Genomic DNA, 21792 nt, shown 5'->3' with positions numbered 1-21792 from the left:
GAAAATCGCAATTTTCAGACGTTTAACCTATTGATTTTAAGCCAAAATCTTGTTTCTGTCCACACTCTATGGGTTACATACTGCTTGTGTCAATTTTAATGCATTTTGGATGTGTTGACGCTGTGTTGACGCTGTGTTGACGCTTTGGAGTGTGTTGACGCTGTGTTGACGCTTTTTAGTATGACCGGTCAGATCTGGCGCGCCGACCGGGCCGTGCATGCTGTGGGCAAAAACTGTTGTCATTAATTGTCTGTGAACAGGTTGAGGCCGTACTGTACGGATTGGTTCGGTGAGGTTGATGTGCATTGTGATGATGTTTTTGGTAAGTAGTTCTGTTTTATCGTTTTTTTAGTAGGCCTACTAATATGGAAGTTAATTCTGTGAAACATGATTTTACAAAAGTCAGACCACAAGTTCTATCAATCAGTATCATGTAAGTTGTAACATGTCAGCTGGAGTTACACAAGCTACACCCACCCCTGCATGCTGCATCATGACTAGCTGTTGCTCTAGTCCGAGTAACTAGGACTCTACGGATCGCTTTTTTAACATTTGGACATGGTCGGGCGATAGCAGAATGTTAAAAAAGCAATCCGTAGAGTCCTTACTCGGACTACTGTTGCTCTATGGATAAACCATGGAGGTCTAATTCTACCGCCATGGATAAACACAGATCTTTAGCTTTTTCTGGAGATAAATCATGTTAGAACTTTATATTGCAAGTTATTAGTTTTTTAGTACATTTGTATTGTGTTAAACATATACTTTTAGACCCCTCCATTTTTAACATTTCTTACACTAGGGCCTACACATTTGGGGAAAAATAACAAAAGGAATAATGAGAAATGCCTTTCCAACATTTTCTTGATACAACTCTAATTTATTTCAACATAATCGGTTAACTGGTCTGTCAACATCAACTTGATTTAAAGTTAAACAAAGTTGTAACTTGTAGTGCTGGGTGTACATGACCAAGTAATAGTAGTATACATTGCTTAAATACTACAGTCTTTTCCCCAAATTGATACCAAGTTTATAGTATATGGTATTCATTTCTCCCATTTTCTCTCCAGATGTTAGATTCCTGCAGTTGATGCGACTAATTACAATGGATCTACAATTAAAACTGTTCTAAAACATAAGTCACATGTGACAGTTTTGAGTGTTTATGGTCTAACGAACATGCTCATTCAAATAGATTCTCGAATTCACCGCACACATTTGGATTTAAGTACCGTTTATTTGTTGCAACGTTAGTTGTGAACAGCGGTGAAGCGATCTCACACAGTGAACAATTTATTCAGCAGTCATGGCAGGCATTGGCCGACTCTTTCAAGTCAGTGGCGCTTCCCGCCAAAAACTCTGTCAGAAATTTGGCACGCGGTGGAAAAGTTCCCAAAGCGCAGCATACACTTTGACAAATGGCAGAACAGCATGCCCGAACAGCATGCCCGACTGTGCTACAAAGCACAGTCGGGCACTCTGGAATGCTCAAACTAATAACAATTTAAGCCAAGAGGCGGCCAGGATTGTTGGGGCGAGGGGCATATCCACCTCCAAGAACCAGAAGATCAGAACAGCCTACCGGTCGGATCTCAAGAACTGCCGGCGCATCGTGCTCAAGTTGGGCAGTGCGGTGATAACACGCGACGACGAGTGCGGCCTGGCGCTAGGAAGGCTGGCTTCCATTATTGAACAGGTACAGTTTGTACAGTAGGCTAAAGAAATTAACCCTAACGGGCCCTGAATCCTTCAAAATCCTCTTTGCCAAAGTGGAGGAATTTGGCGGATTGAGGTTACATGTACATGGCAAAAGTGCATTACTGATTTCGTAGGATGCGCATTGTCAAGGTCTTGGGCCGGACCTTGTGTTGTTTTTTGCTCAGCCGTGCATAAATATAGGCCTGGATTATGCTTGAAATCCTCCGTACTGTTCCAGGATATCACTAACCAATTCTCAACATATTGACAGTCACTGCCGCAGGATTTTGCAGGATTCAGGCAGTGGACGGATCAGTTGCTTGTCTGTTTTTATTATTTTCACCCAAATTTTAACTATGATGTACAGTCCTAAGTATTTCTACATGAATCAAACAAACAAACAAACAAACAAACAAACAAAACAACTGAGCGTGTGCCCAGGATTCAGTGTCACTTAAATTGTATCCCTCAATGTCAGCACATTTTCAAGGTTATGGGGGAAAGGGTCCACATTGAAATATAAACCCTAACCCTAACCTTCCCAAATCCATCAAAATCCATTCTCCCATTTTGGGGATTTTGGTCAGCAAGCCATGAGCACCAAGTCAATCAAAAAAGTAGTGGTGGTCTTGTGTTGGATTTCAGCGGATTTGCTCCCAAAGCATTATGTGAAGCAGGGTCAGTGATGGATTTGGCGGACTTGGTCCAGTGCTTGGTAAAAGACACTTGGGAGTACTATCTCCTGAAATTGTGGGGGATTTTTTTTTTTAAATATTCAACTGTGAGGTGTCTGCAAAGTTGACAAAGGCCTCCTGCCTACTTCAATCAGTACTCAATTTTCAATTTCCCCCCCCCTCCCCTTTGTTAAAATTATTTTTTTCTTTTTCAAATTGATTTTGATGCAGGTCTCAGAACTCCAACAGGCCGGGAAACAAGTCATGCTTGTGACCAGTGGTGCGGTGGCATTCGGCAAGCAACGCCTTCGGCACGAAGTGATCCTGTCACAGAGCATGAGGGAAACACTCATACCAAACCAAGAAAGAGTAAGTCATTAAACCCCAATTTATCCTCTTGTAAACATATGTATTTGTCAACCATTCGAAAATATCAATTTCGTGAAATTTCTCCGAAGGTTTGTTTGTTTGTAGTTGTACTGTTATGGTCTGGAACATCATGAACAGTCACTTGTCCTACTCCTTTTCCGATACAAACTGTATCTTGCCACGGTTTTCCCTGTGTTACTGTTAAAGGGAATGTACAACATTTGCTTTTGCTGCAATTGTCAGAAATAAATGGATTTGGAGGATTAGTATATTATAGCAAGTATTGTTAAACTGACTTGCTTCAGGTTTTGGGTTCGGAGATGCTGGAAAATCCAAGAAAATCAACCATATTCTTGTAGTCAGGTTCCCTGACCCCACTTAAGATGAAACAGAACAATTTATAGACTTTAGGGAATTGTAAGATCAAAGAATCAGTATAGCAGGCTTGTACTCCTTGACATGTGTGTAATCAATTGCAAAGAAAATGCAGAATAACTATGAAAACTTCAGAGCACTTTTTGATAAAAGCCACTTTCCTCCAACGCTGGTCGGCCAACCATCGTTGGAAAAATACAAGTTTTCTTGAAAATGTCAGCACACCAGGAACCACGACTTTACAGGATGCTTTTGACTGTCATGCCTTAACAATCCTGTAAAAGATGTTGTGATAATTTGATCATTTAGTTTTTTGATGTTTGCAAATGTTGTATCTTCCCTAAGTTCCCTTTAATATTGTCAGTCAGTACTTTTGAAAGTGTGTAGTACAATGTAGCTTTTTTGGATATAAATTTTGATTACATTAATTTACAAATGCTTTTTATTTTGGTTTTTAACATGGTTGATAAATATTGAAATAGATTAAATTGAAGGGACTTTGTAAGGGGTTACTTTGGGGTTACTTTGGGGTTTTGTTTCTGTGTAAGGGACCTAAATTGAGTCATTTGTTGATCCTCCTCTCCCCCCCCCTGAAAAAAATAAAAAAGTGCAAACAAAAACAACCAAAATCAACAAACACCACCTGCCCCCCCCCCCCCCCAAAAAAAAGCTCAGTAAAAAACACACATATACATGTACCGGTATGATTGAGAAATGTGCCCGAACAATAAAAGCGAAATTACATGTAAGAACATGCACAATTTCTTGAGACTTCACAATATATACATATTCCTGCATTTTTTGTGTCAAAGATTTAGGAAAAACAGAGAAGCATTCTTTTTAGCCTCCTGGTACACATCATTTTGTCTGTGACTCCAAATAACCAAGTAGTAGTCTTCAAATCTGTCGAATAACAAATTAAGTAAAAATGTTTAACTCATTGTTTCATCAGTTCTTGCCCATTTGGAGTTAAATACTGCACAACTACATGTGTGCATCTTCCTCTAGCTGTAGTAAAGACATAATTCCTTAATATTGATCTTTGATGGATTATGGATAACATGTCTTTTAGGTGAACGGCCGCTCCGTTATTTCTCATATTTGTCCATTTGGAGTTAAATACTGCACAACTATGTTGTGTGCATTTTCCTCTAGCTGTATTAAAGGCATAATTCTATAGTATTGATCTTTGATGGATTATGAATAACATTTCTTGTAGGTGAACGGCCGCTCCGTTATTTCTCATATCTGAGTGGTTCTTTGATTGCCCCTGAGGCATGTGGTTGCATTAAGTGCACAGTTGGCAGACCTGTGCCATAATATTGCATTGCATCCGAGGGGAAAATTGTGAAAACCACAGCAGTTGTGCTGCTGTGAATGACATTTTATTTCAAATACATGCAACTATCAGCTCTTAAACATGACTTTGGTCTGCAAAAAGGTGCTTTAAAATATAATTTAAATTTGTATGCATTTTTCCCTTAACTTCTCAAAAAATTATTTGGGAACGTGCTTAAATACATACTTTAATTAATGTTTGTATTTAATTTGACTAGTAAAACCAAAAGGATAAAAGTACAGAAAACAATTTTAAAAATGCTCAGATGTGGACGATGGCTTTCTTTTCAAAGATCTTATTGAAATACAATGTACAAAAATGCACATGGCTATGTACACGAATGTGTATTTTTGTTGACTTCTTGAATTTTATCTTTTAAGTGCGTGTGGAAGAGGTGAAGTTTTGTTTCACAGCATAGATTTTATTTCAAAATGAACAAGCAATTACAGTATGCGTAATGTACATTGACATCTATACATGTGTTGAATTTGTACGTTTTTGAAGGCAAGAAGACATTGTAAATTAAATTCACACAGTGTATAGATTTCCACTGTAATCTGAAACTGTGCATCCATTCAGGCAGCTTGGCCAGAAATCTCAAGAGCCTTCCTACCGTACATTGACTGAATAAGAAAGACTTAAATGAAAACAGATGGGATGTGTATGTGTTCGTGTGCAGCTAAAATGGATCGTGGAATAGTGAAATTCGTTGAGTGGCCGTCGTGCATGCTTGACAAAAAAACAAAAACAGTAGGCCTACATGGCAGGAATTTTGTTTCTATTCTGACAGGTGGTTGGGGAAATAGGGGATGGGAGATGAGGAGTTGGGATTGGGATTGGGAGAAAGGAGTATGAGAGGTGAAGGAAGGTTTAGGAAGGTTTGGGCTTAGAAGCTAATACTTTCTGTACATTTATAGCAAATTTTTGTGTTGTTCTGTATGATAAATCTGCCCCCTAATTATTGACCATGTCTTCAATGTAATTTGAACTCCAATACTAGGACTTGGTTTCAAACACCCCAAAGTGTACACGTGTACATTGTACAATCGATAATTAATTATTGCAAGTTCATTACATGCATGTGTGCCGCCGTTCGTCTGAAATTATTCATTATGTGAAGGGAACAGGTCAGACTTGCAGAGTGGAACAATTGATTTGATTGATTTTCAATGAAATCGCTGCAACTTTCCAAGCGTATCTGTACACTGACATAGGTACTTAGTCGTTTCTATTTATAATGAAACAGTTAAGAAGGCTGAGAAAAATACAGTTAACTAAGGACGAAACAAGTACACAATTTTATTGGACATACCGGTATAATAGGGAAATGCCTATTTTTTGTTGCCAGTTAGGGATTGAAGTTTTCATACCTTAACCCACCTCACTCCTCCAAAATCCTCCTGGCGGTTTTGGAGGATTCTAGAGGATTGAGGATGAATGGTGATTGAATCAAATGAGGATTCTGGAGGATTGAGGATGAGTGGTGATTGAAGCACCAGAGGATTCTGGAGGATTGAGGATGAATGGTGATTGAAGCTTATAAGGATTTTGGAGGATTGAGGATGAATGGTGATTGAAGCTCATAAGGATTTTGGAGGATTGAGGATGAATGGTGATTGAAGCACAAGAGGATTTTGGAGGATTGAGGATGAATGCATTTTGAGGCAGTCGACTGTCTGATGATTTTGAAGGATTTGGCGTTGGTTATCCTTCATTTAAACCCGAGTGCAAAATTTTGGGATGAGGAGGATTTTGGAGGATTGACGATGAATGCATTTTGAGGCAGGACTGTCTGACAATTTTGAAAAATTTAGGCGGAGTTGCAAAATTTTGGAGGATTTTGGAGGATTGAGGATGGTTCTTAGCAAAAAGGGCCTAGGGGGTTAGGGATAATTATAATTAACATTAATATAAAATACATTGCAGGAATCCCAGTCACTAACTGCGAAAAATGTGCCATGGTTTATTGCAAAGTTAGCCCACACAATTGTATTTTAGGAGATTCACACCCATTGCAACTTCTTGTACAGGTACAGGTACATGTATGTACACTGTTTATTCATTGATTACAGCATTTACATGTAGTTTATTGTCAGATTGTGGCTAAGTGTTCACACCTCAAGTTTGTTTATGAGCATGTAATCTCACTCTCTCACTTTGCTCACAATAAACCAAATGATTACAGTTAACATACATGTATTTGCATAAGGTCATAACTTGACAGATATGTTTCAAGTTGAAATGTTATCTTAATACTACTTTTTTTTTGGCTAGGGAATTTTACTTTTTTGGTTCTTTTTCTCACATCTCTCTACATAATAAAGTAAAATTTACAGTATGTAGTAGTTCTTAATTCAATAAAAGTATAATGTTTAATTTGTATTTGGGGATGTTTATAGAATCACATTTGTTACAGGGCTCTACTCCTGTTCCATTTGCCATGTTCGTTCATAATTATGCGTGAGACATTGTAAGATGACTTTGTGGAAATGGGAAAGTGAAAATAAACATAAGGAACATAGTACCTGTACCAATATTAATTATTATATAACACCCAAGTAAATCCTTGTCATTTGGTTGGAGGATTGTAAAGTCATGCGGCATTCATTAATCGAACCATTGCATGGCCTACGTCATAACCGTGCATTTTTGGTTCCATTCACCGTGCATTTTCGTCCCATCCCTCTTGATCTATTGCACGCACGCTAAGATGCACAGCGGCCCGGCGCGTTCTTTAGGCTACCATATCATGCGTTATAGCGGTACAAAACTTGCCTTTGAAGTTGATGCAGTTGCCTTGATGATTTTTTTGCATTGTATTAAGAACTTACAATGTTACATTTCAATAGTGTCAATGATTTGACTTTTAAACCTTTCAAGCTGAAAAAAAATAGTGGATATGATACAATTTTGTGAGTTTTGTTGGTTCTTAAAGTTTTATCCTCTAATCGAATGACAAAGATCTACTTGGGTGTTATATAAAACAATGAATGTTTTGCATTCGTGCAATGGTGAGAATATTTTCATTTGTTAAAAGATTGAATGTTCCATTCACTTTCAACTCATGAAAATATTCTCACCATTGCACTCATAAACATTCATTTTTTTGTATACTAATTCACGTGTAGGCCTGTGGTTTGTGAATTGCAGTGAATTGGAAGTAAAATCAGTGATTCTCCCCCATATGGTGGAGTTAAATGGAATTTTAAAAAGTGAGGGAACATATGAAAGACAAGCTTATTGAGTGTGGGTAAAACAAAATGTATAAATAAATACAAATAAATAAATTAAAACAATCCCACCCCTGTACATAAAGTACTGATGTACATGTACACATCTATGTACACATACGTGAACATTATGTACATGTACTTGTGCAGTTTTTTACTTCTTTTTTTCACGCCGCCAAAAATCACCAGCCTAAAAACAGCATAATGTTCAGAAACACCTTGCCACCTGTCATCAGGGGTTTGAGGTCATTTGAGGTCATAGCAGGATTCAGCTCCCATATGGTGTAGTACAGTCTGCTGTGTCAGCAGCAAGTGTACTGTATGTCTTGTGTTATGTTGTATTGCATCATCCTCAGTCTACACATGGCTAGACATCTGAAATCCCTTGTGTCAAATATGATAGTTCGCTTAACTGGATACCCTACCTACCCTATTTTGACAGCCCCTAGTACCCTAATTTTTGTTGGGAAAAATATACCATGGAGCTATATTTAGCTCCATGACTATACACACAGGCACCTATGTCTATGTACATGCATGTGATCAACACAGAAAAAATGCCCCCGCCCCTAAAAAAATCCCGACCTACCAGTTTTGTGACCTTTTCGTGCCATCGGCCGTTACAGGTGCTTTTTTTGTTTTTGCGCATGTATCGCCCCGGATATTGTGCCTTACTGTGCATAATCATCGAGTTTTGAAAAGCGCCCCCAGCGACAGATGGTAGCAGCCCCCCCCCCCCACTGTTTGATTTTATGGAGGCCAAAAAACATGTGTCCACAATTTTGTTTTTTGGTAATAAATATTTTCTTTTAGCTGTCTTTTTATTGAACATTGTAAATGCCATGTAATTCAGCATTTTGCTGCAAAACGATTTTTTTTATGAATTAAACCAACCAAACCAACCAATTTAGCACAGATGTGGAAGTGCCCTTTTCAAGAAATGTTTAACACCCCTCCCCCCCAAAAAAGCAAAAAATAAATGACCTTATGCCACTGATAAGGAGTCAATCTGTTCGGTTCTGTAGGCTAATGAAAAGGTCGCGCTGAATCCGCTGATGAAGGTTAATAGATTTGGTTCATTAATCGGGTGGTTGGTTATCCTTCATTGACTGTTCATTTAATTCAACATTATCAAAAGTGTGGTAAAATGTAAGGTGCATAATTATACAAAATTTAACCTCTTTGGTTTTGAATTCGAAATTGAAGCATATGGTGAGAGGAAAAACATATGTTGACCACATTTGCATTAAATGCACCTGGCCATGAATCTGTGGCTTAAGCTATAGCTTTGCTACACATGCCCAATGAATTTACTCCATATGTACCGGTAATTATTATTTCACCTTCTGTAATACATGCACGTACATTGCACTTAAGTTCTGTGTACCATTATGCGTGTGCTGAGAATCACCCAGCAATTAATCTCAGCCAGCTTTTTAGGCATTAAGAACTTTTCCAGTTGAACAGATGCATGAATACTGTATTACATCTCTGTGTAATTCAAATTATTATTAGAAATTTCATAATTCACCAATGTACATGTACATATACAAGTGCCCATTACATCATAAATCATGTGTACATGTACATGAGAAGCGTTATTTTCATACTTTTTTTTTTCAGTATTTGAAAGAAAATGCTCTCAGCTTTAATCTGACACCCAAGAGACAAAAATCCATTGATCGCTTTTTTGTTAAAAGGCAAATGGTTTAGGGTATCTTTGTACTGACTTGGCCTCAAACAGTTTGGCGTACATGTACATGTGCATATGTAGGCAAAGCTGGTGCATTTTAAGCATAATCTGCACAATGACTTTGTTCATATTGTTACTGACATAATGGAGCGATACCCATAATTTCCTGTCTTTCTCGTTTGGCTGCAGGGCAACTTCTTATTGGATTCGCGAGCGTGTGCTGCAGCAGGCCAGAGTGGGCTCATGTCACTGTATGAGGCCATGTTCTCCCAGTATGGGCTCACTACTGCTCAGGTAAAACCAAACATGCTGTGTGCTTTAATATACCTCAGAGGCTGAGATAACATTTCAACATCGAACATTTTTCTGTTATTTTTCCTTTGTTGTCCATTTGCTCAAGTTAAACTCAACTTGTCATAAACAGCTTGTGAAATGCTGCATTCTGTTAGCACAGTGTTTTTAACAATTATGAAATAAAACTTTAAATAAAGACTTTCTGTTGGCTCACTTCAGCTCAGTGCATACAAACCTCTGAGGGTAAAATAAAAAAAAAAACGGTCCAACATCAAACACGTTTCTAGTATTTTTCCATATTTGTCCATATTTTCATCATAATCATATATTACCGTAATCAACTTGTGAAATATTAAGTCTGTTTGACTCAGTTTTTCAACATTCGGAAAAAAAGGAATTCCCCATGAAGTTAATTCAAGGCCATAGACGGGACATTTTAATTTTAAGCATTTGCCATATTTTGAGATTTGAAGGTTTGCATGGTTTAAACAAATTTGTAGCCTACTGTTAGTTCGCTATGTAGCTCAAACTTGGGTATGTACAACACTCTGTCATATAGAGATACGTATGTAATAAGCCAACGAAGCAGGTCGATTATGTCAAAAAAAAATTCCTTTATTTTCTTTTTCATGAATACGTTGGCTTTCCCAGGTGCTGGTAACCAAGCCCGATTTCTACCACGATTATTCCCGGAACAACTTGAGGGGGACTCTGAACGAGCTGCTAAGGATGAACATCATTCCAATCCTGAATGCCAATGACGTGGTAGCGCCCCCGCCTGAACCAGACAAGGATCTGCAAGGGGTGAGACGCTGACAAATATCAAAGAGTACTTAGGTTGTCAAAAGACTACCCCCGCATTTGATTACTTCCCCGTGCTTACTTGTGCAAGCCCGACTGCGTTCGATTTGACTTTCACATGAATTTTTACGCTTACTCGAGCCTGGCCCAAGTAACCGACTGGCGAGCCGGTTACTTGGGTAAGTATCCCACAATACAATGCGACAACGTGGTGGCTAAGTTTGACGCTGTGGCGACGGGGATTCAAAAGTGTCTCAGCTTCACTTCACACTTGTACTAAATGACGGGAGGAAAGTCAAGTTAATTTTGCATATACCCAGCATTTCTTGTACACGATGAGTCAAAAAGGGCAAAACCCAAATGTCAGGACTATTGTTTTAGTGAAGTTCTGCATGTACAATGTAGCCCTTTCAAAATCTAGGATACGAAAGCCCAATTCATAGGCTTCTTTTAGTACAAGAATCATTCAAATCACTCATGTACTTTTCAAGTTACGGATTTTAAACCGTTTAAACCACTGTTTTAAAGTTCTGTCCACAGATCACAAGAAGGTAAGTGTTCTTTCAGCAAAGACGAAAACAAATCACATAGGGATGTGTGTGAATTGTTTTCATTTTGCTGAAAAAAACGCACACATTTTTTGTGATCCGTGGACAGAACTTTAAAACGATGGTTGTGTTCAAAATTCTGTAACTTCAAAAGTACATGAGTGATTTGAATGATTCTGGTACTAAAAGAAAGCTTATGAATTGGGCTTTCATATCCTAGATTTTCAAAGTGCTACATGCAGAACTTCACCAAAACAGTAGTCCCAACATTTGGGTTTCGCTTTTTTTGACTCACCCTGTATTTGGCAGAGCATGTACAATGGCCAACATGACTCGCTTTCAACGGCTTAAAGCCATTTGCAAAGGGGATTTAATAGGCACATGACCTCTTGACCTGGTCCAGTTGACTCCAATTTCGAAAATGATGTTTAAATGATGATCTTTGCTCAACAAATTGGTTTAAGTGGTCAGAAATTGTCTCAGATCGCACCACGGAGCGTCTGGAATCCAACATTTTTTTGGACCCTTAAGCAGGCCCCTAACCCCAAGCCGTTAGCGCTTCGCGTTCGCATGATTTCTGATCAAGGTATGTCCCACCAATTTTGAGAAGTGATTGACGCCTTTGGTAATTACCACACTGTGATATTTCAAGCTCATAATATAGAGGTTTGAATATTTAGTTCATCAGTCTCAAAGTGCTGCTGAGCTTTTCTCAATTTTCAACAAGGGCACTTTGCGACTTTCCATTCGACTTCAAATCCGAATCATTCTTCTACATTCCCACACATCAGGTCATCAGCATCAAAGACAATGATAGCCTGGCAGCCAGATTGGCCGCGGAGATGAACGCAGACCTGCTGCTGCTGCTGTCGGATGTGAGTGGCATCTTCACGACCCCGCCCGACCAGGAGGGATCCAGGCTATTGGACACTGTCTACCCGGGCGATACCGCCAACATCGTGTTTGGGGGATCTCCAGAGTGGGCCTGGGCGGAATGGAATCAAAGGTACATGATTAAAACTTTAATACAGATAGACCCCGAAACCTGAAACATGCATTGAAACCGTATACACATCTTACCTTTTTCGTGAAACTCCTACTTTTTGTCCCACAAGTCCGAAAAATGAAATCTCATTGACTATTTTTCATAACAGTGTTACACACTTTATGTAAATCACACAAGGGCTTGGGTGCAGGAGTACTGCAATTGTACTTCCAAGAGCTTAGTTGAGGATGGAGCACAAGTGTTGTAAGTATACAGACCATGCCAAATGAGGCTTATGATGCTGTGGACGTGGTTGAGTATCAATAAATCTACTCCTGAAAGCCTGAAAAGGCCTCCATTTATCCATATTTTGTCATCCAAAGCCGTACTTTTGTCCTGTATATTTGTTTCATTTTGATCCTACTCTTCTCTTACTTTTTCACCTGTGTCTGCTTGAAAGCCTGGTATTAGTCTATTTTATGTTATGGAGAAACTGAATCCTGTCAAACAAGGCCAGCTTTTTGCCATGGCAGTGTAAAAAAAGTCATGGGCTTGAGCTGCTTATGCTGGTTGGTTGGTGGGTTGGTTGGTTGGTTGGTGAACAGTTTACTGGGGGTGTATTATGCTGTTCCATGCCACGCATGTATCACAGCTTTGCCAGTGAGTTTCTATGGAATACCTACATCTTTGTGACACTGATGCGCATGCGTCTAATTTGCATATTAGATCACGCCTCATTGCATTGCAAAATTTGCGGTAGTACTGTTCGTGGAACCGCCGTGGGTTGTACCACTTGGGACTTGTTTTCATTTGATTTGCATGTTGCAGGATATGAAATTGCGGGCTGTAGATAGTGAAGCTAGAGACAAATTCTGGGTTCCATAAACCACTTGTGTTTGAGATTTTTGATTTTCTTTTTGGCTGTTATCTAATCAGGTTAAAGCAGCTAACTGGGCCCTGGAGCGAGGCATTGCAGTGGTCATAGCCAACGGCATGAGTGAGGGCCAGGTCATCTTGGATGTGGTCAAGGGGCGAAAGGTCGGCACCTTCTTCAGCGAGACCAAGCCCTCGGGCCCCTCACCGGACCTGCAGGCTGCGAAAGCACGAGACGGCGGAAGGCTGCTGCAGTCACTTACCCCAGAACAGGTCTGTCTAGCATATTCCGCTAACAGCTTAACTCCTACCCTCGCAGATCCCTCAAAATCCACCAGAACGATTTGGAGGATTTTGCAGGATTTCGGAAGGTAGAGCCACTGTTAAAGATGTGTTCCCCGTGCTATTTTCGAGTTTCACCTCGAAAAATAGATACGTTTTTTTACCAATTGCTATTTTCTAGCTAGCAAAATTAAAGTTATTCACTTTTGAATGAGACATAGAACATTAAAATCCAGTGACGTTTAGTTATTGAATTATTTCTTCACGTATGTGACTTATACAATAATTCGGCTCTTGCAGGCTGGAGTATTTGTGCAGAAAATGAAAAACCTATTTTAGAGGGTTGCAGACGACCGAAATTGGAGTAAAGTATTTTTTTTTAGTCAAAACAAAACATACAAATTGAAAATTCTTAGGAGAAAAAATTTCCATTTTTTGGAGAGCATGAGGTATGCATTTTTAATTTCAGTGGGGCTTGATGATGCCCCTTTATTTTTAGGACCACAAAAGTGTGATTGTTTTTTTTTCTACACAGTGTAAGATTTCTGGAGGGTTCACATGTATACATGCATTTTATGCTCCTATAGGTCTCTCTCAAAGAGGGCCCCCTCTGTAGGAGAACTTTTTACTGCGTATTTTACGCAATGAAGCACGGATTGAAAATGTTCCAAACGTGCCCTTGGTGCTCGAAATGTGTTTGAAATACGACGCAGCCGATGCGCGTGATGCAAGTTGACACTCAAAATGCCAATGCACGTGGCTTGTCTGTAGGAAGTGACATCGAGAGAGACCTATAATGGCGTGTTAACAGTTTGACAAAATGCAGTCTCTGTACGAATGGAGAACAAAGTGCCATACTTTGATGACAAAATTTCAACGAATTGGTGTGTGTGTGTGGGCTCTTGTATTGTATTACGTTCGAGGACAGACAAAAGGAGCACAAAGGAGCCTTTGACCCTCGGACGACGGTGCCTATTGTTAAAACCGGTCCTCGATCGTACGGTTTTGTGCTTAGTCTATGGGAAAGTGTATATTAGAGGGACAAAGGAAAACACAATAGATTGTCCTCAGGCGTATAGTAAAAAAAGACTGGGGGAGTGTGTGGGAGCACAGGTTTAATTTAAATTGTAGCTATGAACAGTATTTGTTTGGAAATATGGTGTTTTGCAGAGATCAGACATCATCAAGAAACTTGCCGACTTGTTGGTGGAGAGATCTGATGAGATTATCGCTGCAAATAAACAGGACATGGACATGGCCAGAATGAGTAAGTAAGGTAGATTGATAGACTGACAGAAAACGAGTAAGATGTTACAGATCAGCACCCAGACAACCTGGCACATTTTCAAATGGGACATGTGCTTGGCACGAATGAGTCAGCTGATTGTACACTATGTTGGGTGCCCGGCAAAAAGGCATATGAGCGTTCCAACGCAAAAATCATTTTCAAGAAAATTGCATTGAAAGATTCCATTGTTCCCCTGCGCGCATTTTGAATCAAATCTTTAAATTTCATTAAAATGGATGCAGTTTTCTGCATATGCCCTTTTGCTGGGAACGTTTTGGTCATTACGCGCTATTGCATAAGGGCTTATGCACATATGCCCTTCTGCTGGGCACACGACGACTATACAATTGCATACAAAAAAAGCCCTTTTACAGTTATAAAATACTTAGTGCAGAACACTCCAGCGCCCCATATCGATCGCCGCACACAACTTTGAACTGCCGCACTCTTTGTGCAACTTTTACAAGCGCAGCACGCAGTTGCAGATTGCAATTTCAAATATCCGAATATTCGATCAAATGCAGTTTTGAGTAATCGAGTACTATATTTCTTTATTCGAAAGTGGACAGCCCTAGCGTGTGAAAAAAAAATTCACAAACTTGTCCAATTGTGAATCAATCTCAAGATATGCTGCTTAAAGCTACAGTCCATCATTTGTAGCCTGCCAAAAAGTAACTGACGTAATTATTGTTGAAAAGCATACTTGTTTTAAAGATGATAATGGGACTAAAATCCCTGTTAAATTATTCTTTCTGGCAAGCTGTTGTTTTGAAGAAAACAATAAAAAAAGGCCTTTCCAACGATGTGTCTAAGACACAACGTTGGAAATTTCCGTTATTAGTTTGTTTGTAATTCGGCGAAGCGCGCGCAACTGTTGACACGACGCACACGCGTGTGCGCCCTCTATAATTCGTCGGTTCAGTACGCGACATCGCTTAGCTGCAATCGGCTCAGTGAGAATGTGTCCCGGACGCTGAATTCGGGAGCAATTTAAAACATGACTCAGCAACTTTTGATATGAAATCAAGATCCTAGAATATTGTTTTCTCGAAATATACAGCATTCACTGAGCTGAAACTTCATCGGGTTAGTTGTTAAGCATCCTTCTTTACATTTTCAGCACTTTTGTTGCTTCAAACGAACATAATGCACAAATTACAAATGATGGGCCTTATCTTTAATGGAGCAGATGACTTCACCACTCAACAACTGAGTGCTTATAAAATCAAAAAGGCAAAGGGAATTATCCAATTTTAACTTCACATCTCCCTGGTGCAAAACTCTGTCATATAAGTTTAACGTCATCGTCTCTCAGGTCAGATGTCTGGTCCCATGCTGGCCCGCCTGTCCCTGACTGCTCCCAAGATACGCAGCCTGGCCGACGGACTGAAACAGATCGCCGAGACGTCGCACAACAATGTCGGCCGGGAGCTGAAGCAAACCATGATGGCTGACGGCATGATTCTGCGACAGATCACCGTGCCCATCGGGGTGCTCATGGTCATCTTTGAATCTCGTCCCGACTGTCTACCCCAGGTTGGTGGAACAATCTTCCATAGATGCAACCACTTTCTCATTGTTAGTCTGCCTGTTGTACAGATACTATTTCACACCTTTGACTGACAAAGAGGTGGCTAAAGTTCAATTAAGAGAATTACAGCATATTTGAAAAAGAGAACTTACATTAGATGTTTTGAAACTTTTGTCTGTACTGCGATGACACGAACATGCATGGTCCGATAAATCTTTGACTCAAGAACACGCCACATAAAATCATTGTGAATGTAGTTGGGTCCATCCGGCAAAAACATAAGTCCAGTTGTTGGCGCATTTCCAAAATATTGGAGACTGTTCAACTTATATTAATTCAACAAATAGTCAATGCAAGAGTTAAAACGACTGTAGAGTACCAAAAAAAAAAATATTGGAAATCACACGCTATGAGTGACGTACCCAGTAGAAAATTTATCATTGATTTACACCCCCGTAATTTTCTACAAACCATCCAAACATGTCAAAGTGCGAGTCGGAAATGTGACCAATTTTTTTCCCTCAGATTTGATCGGAAAAACATTTGTGTTTCAAGACGATAACATTTTACTTTTCAAAATACACTGCGTCGGGAAAAATAGTATAGGAAATCAATCCAAAAGAGAGTTTTAATTTGAAGCAATCCGAAGCTGGGAAAATTTGGCACTAGGAAAACGACTGTGGTAGCATATACATTTGCCAAGCAATAGTTTTTTGCTTAATAGCTCTTTGAAACTGCCCCACTAATTGTTATTGCAGGTGGCAGCGTTGGCCATCAGCAGCGCTAATGGCTTGGTGCTGAAGGGAGGCAAAGAGGCTACCTTGACTAATGAGTACTTGCAGGGTCTGGTCACAGAGGCATTGGAGATGTATGGAGCCAAAGATGCCGTAGCATTGGTGCGTTATTCCAGTTATGTTGAGAATTAATTAATTTATTCTATTTGTTTCACATTAGTGAAATGTTGTGCAGCGTAAAATGTTGTGCAACTTACGTAATAAATTTTGGCGCAAGCAGAGTTGCGCCATTGCATAAGGTTTCGTGTAATCGGCTGCAGGTGTTTTGCTTTTGTACTCTACACAAAAATGGGGCATCTCGCGTATGTGTGTATACTTTTCCGTTTGAACCTCAAAATTCCTACAAAATGTCGGAGCCGACACGAAATCCCTGCTCTAAGTCTGTACTGCACGCCTGTTTCGTCCCTCAGATCAACACCCGTGAGCAGGTGAGCGACCTCCTCAAGATGGAAGGTCTGGTGGATCTGGTCATTCCCCGGGGCTCCAAGGACATGGTGCAGAAGATACAACAGGAGAGCCAGGGCATCCCAGTCCTTGGTCACAGTGAGGGCATCTGCCATGTCTTCATTGACAAAGAGGTGGACCCAGAGATGGCCATCAAGTTAGGTAGGCTGGAAAAAAAAATATATAAACACATCTATGGGGTCCTGTGGTCCAATGGTTACGGTGTGCGACTCATTTGCCATGGTGCATGGTTCTTGGTAGGTTATTCTCCTAAATACTCCGCGTGGGAGTTTATACAGGAGGCCAGAAACGCCCGGGCAAACCCCTTCTCTTAGCGATAAGTGTCACTAGGGTATTTTACATGCATTGCATTACACAACACACTGGACCTACGGCTTTACGTCCCATCCGAAGGACGAAGCAATATTGGTTAAGTGCCTTGCTTAAGGGCACACGTGTCCACCCGGCGGGCTCAAACCCACGCCACTGTTGCCTCTGAAACACCAGAGCATGCGCATGAGGCCGGTGCTCTTATCCGCTAGGCCATGACACTCCACATGGGTTCGAATCCTGACGGGGAACACAGTGCTTGTGCTCTTGAGCAAGGCACTTTACCGTTATTGCTTCGTCCTTCGGATGGGACGTAAAGCCGTAGGCCCCTTCAGTTGTGTAATGCACGTTAAAGAACCCAGTAACACTTATCGCTAAGAGAAGGGTTTTCTCCAGTGTTTCTGGCAGTGGCTGCAATATGCGCCTCAGCACCTTCCTAATGGGTTTCATATTTCTCATAAACTTCATTTACCTGTCTTTAAAAAAATAGACATATTTTCCAGCGCCTTGAGTACCTAATTTTTGGTAGATACGTGCGCTATATAAGACTCCGGTATTGTTATTATAATTACCCCCTCCAAAAAAAAATGTCATCATATTATGGTGAATTTGTCCATGTAAGATGTAAGGGAAGCAATCACTCTGATTTACATATTGGTGCAACTGTACAGGGTGGTCCCCCCAAAAAACCCTGAATGGCATACATCCGCTACCCTGAGACTCAAACCACATACACCAATGCATGGAGAATTTTGTCCCGATGAATTACTAAACCACGCCCGGGAATTTGACTTACATTGTAATTAACAGAGGGATTGTTATGTGATAATACCCACATGAAAGAAGTGTGCTTCACAAAATAGGCTCTGCAGCAAAAACTACTGGACCGAATCGGGAGATCTTGATATCTTAATTCTTCTAAACAGATTCTCCATCAATTGGTACAGGTGGTTTGAGTCTCAAGGTGGTAGACATTTTACATGTTATGCTGATATAGACCATTTGTGACTTCCCTGTCCACAGTGCGCGACTCCAAGTGTGACTACCCAGCCGCCTGTAACGCCATGGAAACACTCCTTATTCACAGCGAATTGAGGCACAATGCTCTCTTTGACGATCTGCTGGACATGCTTCGGTCGGAAAATGTAAGTTTTGACTGTCTTCAATCACAGACGTAACATGTGTACGAAGCCACTCAAGATTACTTGTAATTTCTACACCCACTTACCACTCCATAAGAAACCACAGTTGTATTCAGTGAGCACCCACCCAGAAATGTTACAGACATATACAAAGAAGTCAGTGATCAAAATTCTCTTAGTATGGTTCTTTTGCTGAACTGGTAACTGTACATGTGCAGTAAGACAAATGCTTGACTTCAAAGCACTACGAAATCCCATTTAAACCCCGATACATTCGATGTTTGCACGAAAGGTCTTATTAAAAATTCATCAATAATAACAAATACATTGTCACCCTGAAGTACATTCATAACGATTGTCTCGCCCATCTCTCAATGCATGGTGGATTCCAATTGGACGGACATTGAAATCAGCTTACTGTGTTACCCAATCACAGGTGAGGATCTATCCCGGACCGCGCCTCTCCAAGTCCCTGAAGATTGGTCCCGCCGAGGCACGTAGCATGAAGGTGGAATACGGCGGGCTGGAGTGTGCTGTGGAAATAGTGGACGATGTGGACGAAGCAATTCAGCACATCCACAAGTATGGAAGCGCGCACACAGATGTCATTATTACAGAGAACAGTAAGTAGAAGTTTGCATGTGTCTTGTACATGCAAGTTTTCTTGGGCTTCAGTTCATTTGTTTTGGTTGACATAATGCATCCATTGTGTGAGAATATTTTTATTTTGTTATAAAGAAAGGATTTGTTTTTAAACCAGTACTGAATATAAATAAAATTTTTGGGTTTTCATATGCTTTCCTTTTTTAACGATTCAGAAATGAAGTGCAGACAAATATTAAAAGAGAAAAACAGTTTTTTTTCACCATGGCTGTATTTTGCTCTTTTTCTCTCCCTTTTTTTAACTTCAAAGGCCTCTACTTGATTCTAGTACTAGTAGTAAATTGCTTCTAAATCTCCTGTAAAATATAGGCACCCTTAAAAGAAACATGCAGTGGAAATTCAGCTCATCTTGTTTTTATGTACATTACTATGTGTTGCAACAATACATACAAGATCTTAATACTTGTTTTCATTGAAAGTGATAAGAAAGTGGTACTTTTTCCATTATTAGCAAATCCTTTCATCAATACATGCAAGAGGGCGCTATTTTGCTTTTGTCACACAAGGTACTCCTTGTCAAAAGTGCATATGAACAGTACAAAAATTGGTCCTTTAAAATTACCTACAAAAGAAGGTTTTGAAGAAATATTGGTTGCTACTATTGTTCGAACAAGCTGTTTAACATGTTAAACAAGTAAAAAGTGGAACTTCCTCCAAGAAAATGAAGAAAAGTTTGATATATATTTGTACACAAAGCTATGGAGACACTACTCTTCTGCCTTGAATGACATCACGCCTTAGCTCATGAATATGGAAATTTCATTAGCATAAAAGCTAAAATGTTGAAATTGTTCCCTTTTACTGCTACAAAGGAGGTGGAAAGTCATAGTTACACGGCAAGAAAGCTGTTTTAAATGCATTTAAGTCATAACAAAAACTCAGAAAAATCCATTTCATGGAACCTTAAAGTTGTATATTTCATGCATTGTTTTTCAAGAAGATTTTGTCGACATTTTTTGACATTTATTAATACTACCTTGGTATATTTCACAGCGCAAACCGCCCAGAAGTTTATGATGGGAGTCGACAGTGCCTGCGTTTTCCGTAATGCTAGCACAAGATTTGCAGATGGTTACAGATTTGGATTAGGTAAGGAACAGCTTAAGCTTGAGTACAAATTAGGTTGCCTTTATTTGGTGGAGTAAAAAAACGATTATTTTTAGGACTGAGTTGATATATATTGGCCTACTGTTGAAAATGGTTAAACAGCACCCACTAACTAGCCTGTCAGCCCAAGCTTACTTTTATTTCTAGTTAAACCAGTGCTCTTTAGGAATTAAACTCTGTTTTATATAGAAATGCATTTTGACAAACCAAGCCGCACATGCAGTCAGTAACCGTATTTTATCATGTTGATGGGGAAAAAAGAATTAGTTCAACTATAGGGTGAAAAAAAAAAAAAATTCATTCCAAATGGCATGACCGATTTTTGAATGAAGTTTTGCCTTAAGCACTTTCAGAATCTACGATATGAAAGCCCAGTCAATAATAAGCTTTCTTTTAGTACAAGAATCATTCGAATCACTCATGTACTTTTCAAGTTACAGCATTCACTCATGTACTTTTCAAGTTACAGCATTTTGAACACAAAGTCGGTTTTATAATTCATTCCACGGATCACAAACAAGGTACCTGTTCTTTCAGCAAAGCGAAAACAATTCACATGCATCCCTATGAGAATTGTTTTTGTTTTGCTGAAAGAACACTTAATTTTTTGTGATCCGTGGAATGAACTTTACAACGGTGTTTGTGTTCAAAATGCCTAACTTGAAAAGTACATGAGTGATCTGAATGATTCTTGTACTAAAAGAAAGCTTAATGACTGGGCTTTCATATCCTAGATTCCAAAAGTGCTCCAGGCAAAACTTCATTCAAAAATTGGTCCTGCCATTTGGGATGCGTATTTTTTTCACTCACCGTGTATTAACATTAATGCTATACCATTGCAAATATAGGAGCTGAAGTGGGTATCAGTACGACACGCATCCATGCCCGTGGGCCGGTGGGAGTCGAGGGCCTTCTCACCACCAAATGGATTCTGGAAGGCTCTGGAGATGCTGTACAGGAGTACGCAGAAGGGGGTCCAAAGACATACCGACACGAGTCTCTGCCCATCAGCAGCTGATGAATGCTCTCGCCGGTGTGCAGCTGGTAAAAAAACAAAACATGTAGCCAAAGCTGAAACAGTATTGCTGGTATTCTTATTGTTTTGGGATTTTTTTCTGGGGGTGCTTTTTAGATTTTATGAGATTTCATTTGGGAGTTGGTTGGTAAAAGATGCAAAGCTACCTCTCAAGCTGAAGATGAAGGATTGTATTTTGCGTCGTGGACTTACTTCCATGTCCGAGTCCAATATGCAAATCTTGGAAATTTTAAGCATACCTTTTTTGTCCATATACTTTAATTGCTACCTATAATCAAAAGCCCACATGCTTG

General features: G+C 39.8%; 1 protein-coding gene across 1 annotated transcript; it reads left to right on the top strand.

Annotated features, from left to right (window-relative positions):
* The first annotated feature begins 178 nt into the window (after nucleotides 1-178).
* LOC119739796 (delta-1-pyrroline-5-carboxylate synthase-like) lies at nucleotides 179-21516 on the top strand. The gene is given in 16 exon segments (XM_038214870.1): nucleotides 179-322; nucleotides 1074-1699; nucleotides 2607-2744; nucleotides 9571-9675; nucleotides 10327-10479; nucleotides 11816-11993; nucleotides 11996-12030; nucleotides 12946-13155; nucleotides 14335-14431; nucleotides 15768-15988; nucleotides 16742-16879; nucleotides 17188-17383; nucleotides 18575-18696; nucleotides 19130-19316; nucleotides 20350-20445; nucleotides 21312-21516. Coding segments are annotated over 15 exon segments (2436 nt in total). The 5' UTR covers nucleotides 179-322; nucleotides 1074-1309; the 3' UTR covers nucleotides 21482-21516.
* The last annotated feature ends 276 nt before the right edge of the window (nucleotides 21517-21792 follow it).

The sequence above is a fragment of the Patiria miniata genome, unplaced genomic scaffold, assembly GCF_015706575.1.
Source record: "Patiria miniata isolate m_02_andy unplaced genomic scaffold, ASM1570657v1 HiC_scaffold_4, whole genome shotgun sequence".
Lineage (NCBI taxonomy): Eukaryota > Metazoa > Echinodermata > Asteroidea > Valvatida > Asterinidae > Patiria > Patiria miniata.
This window is presented reverse-complemented; position numbering and strand designations above follow the sequence as displayed.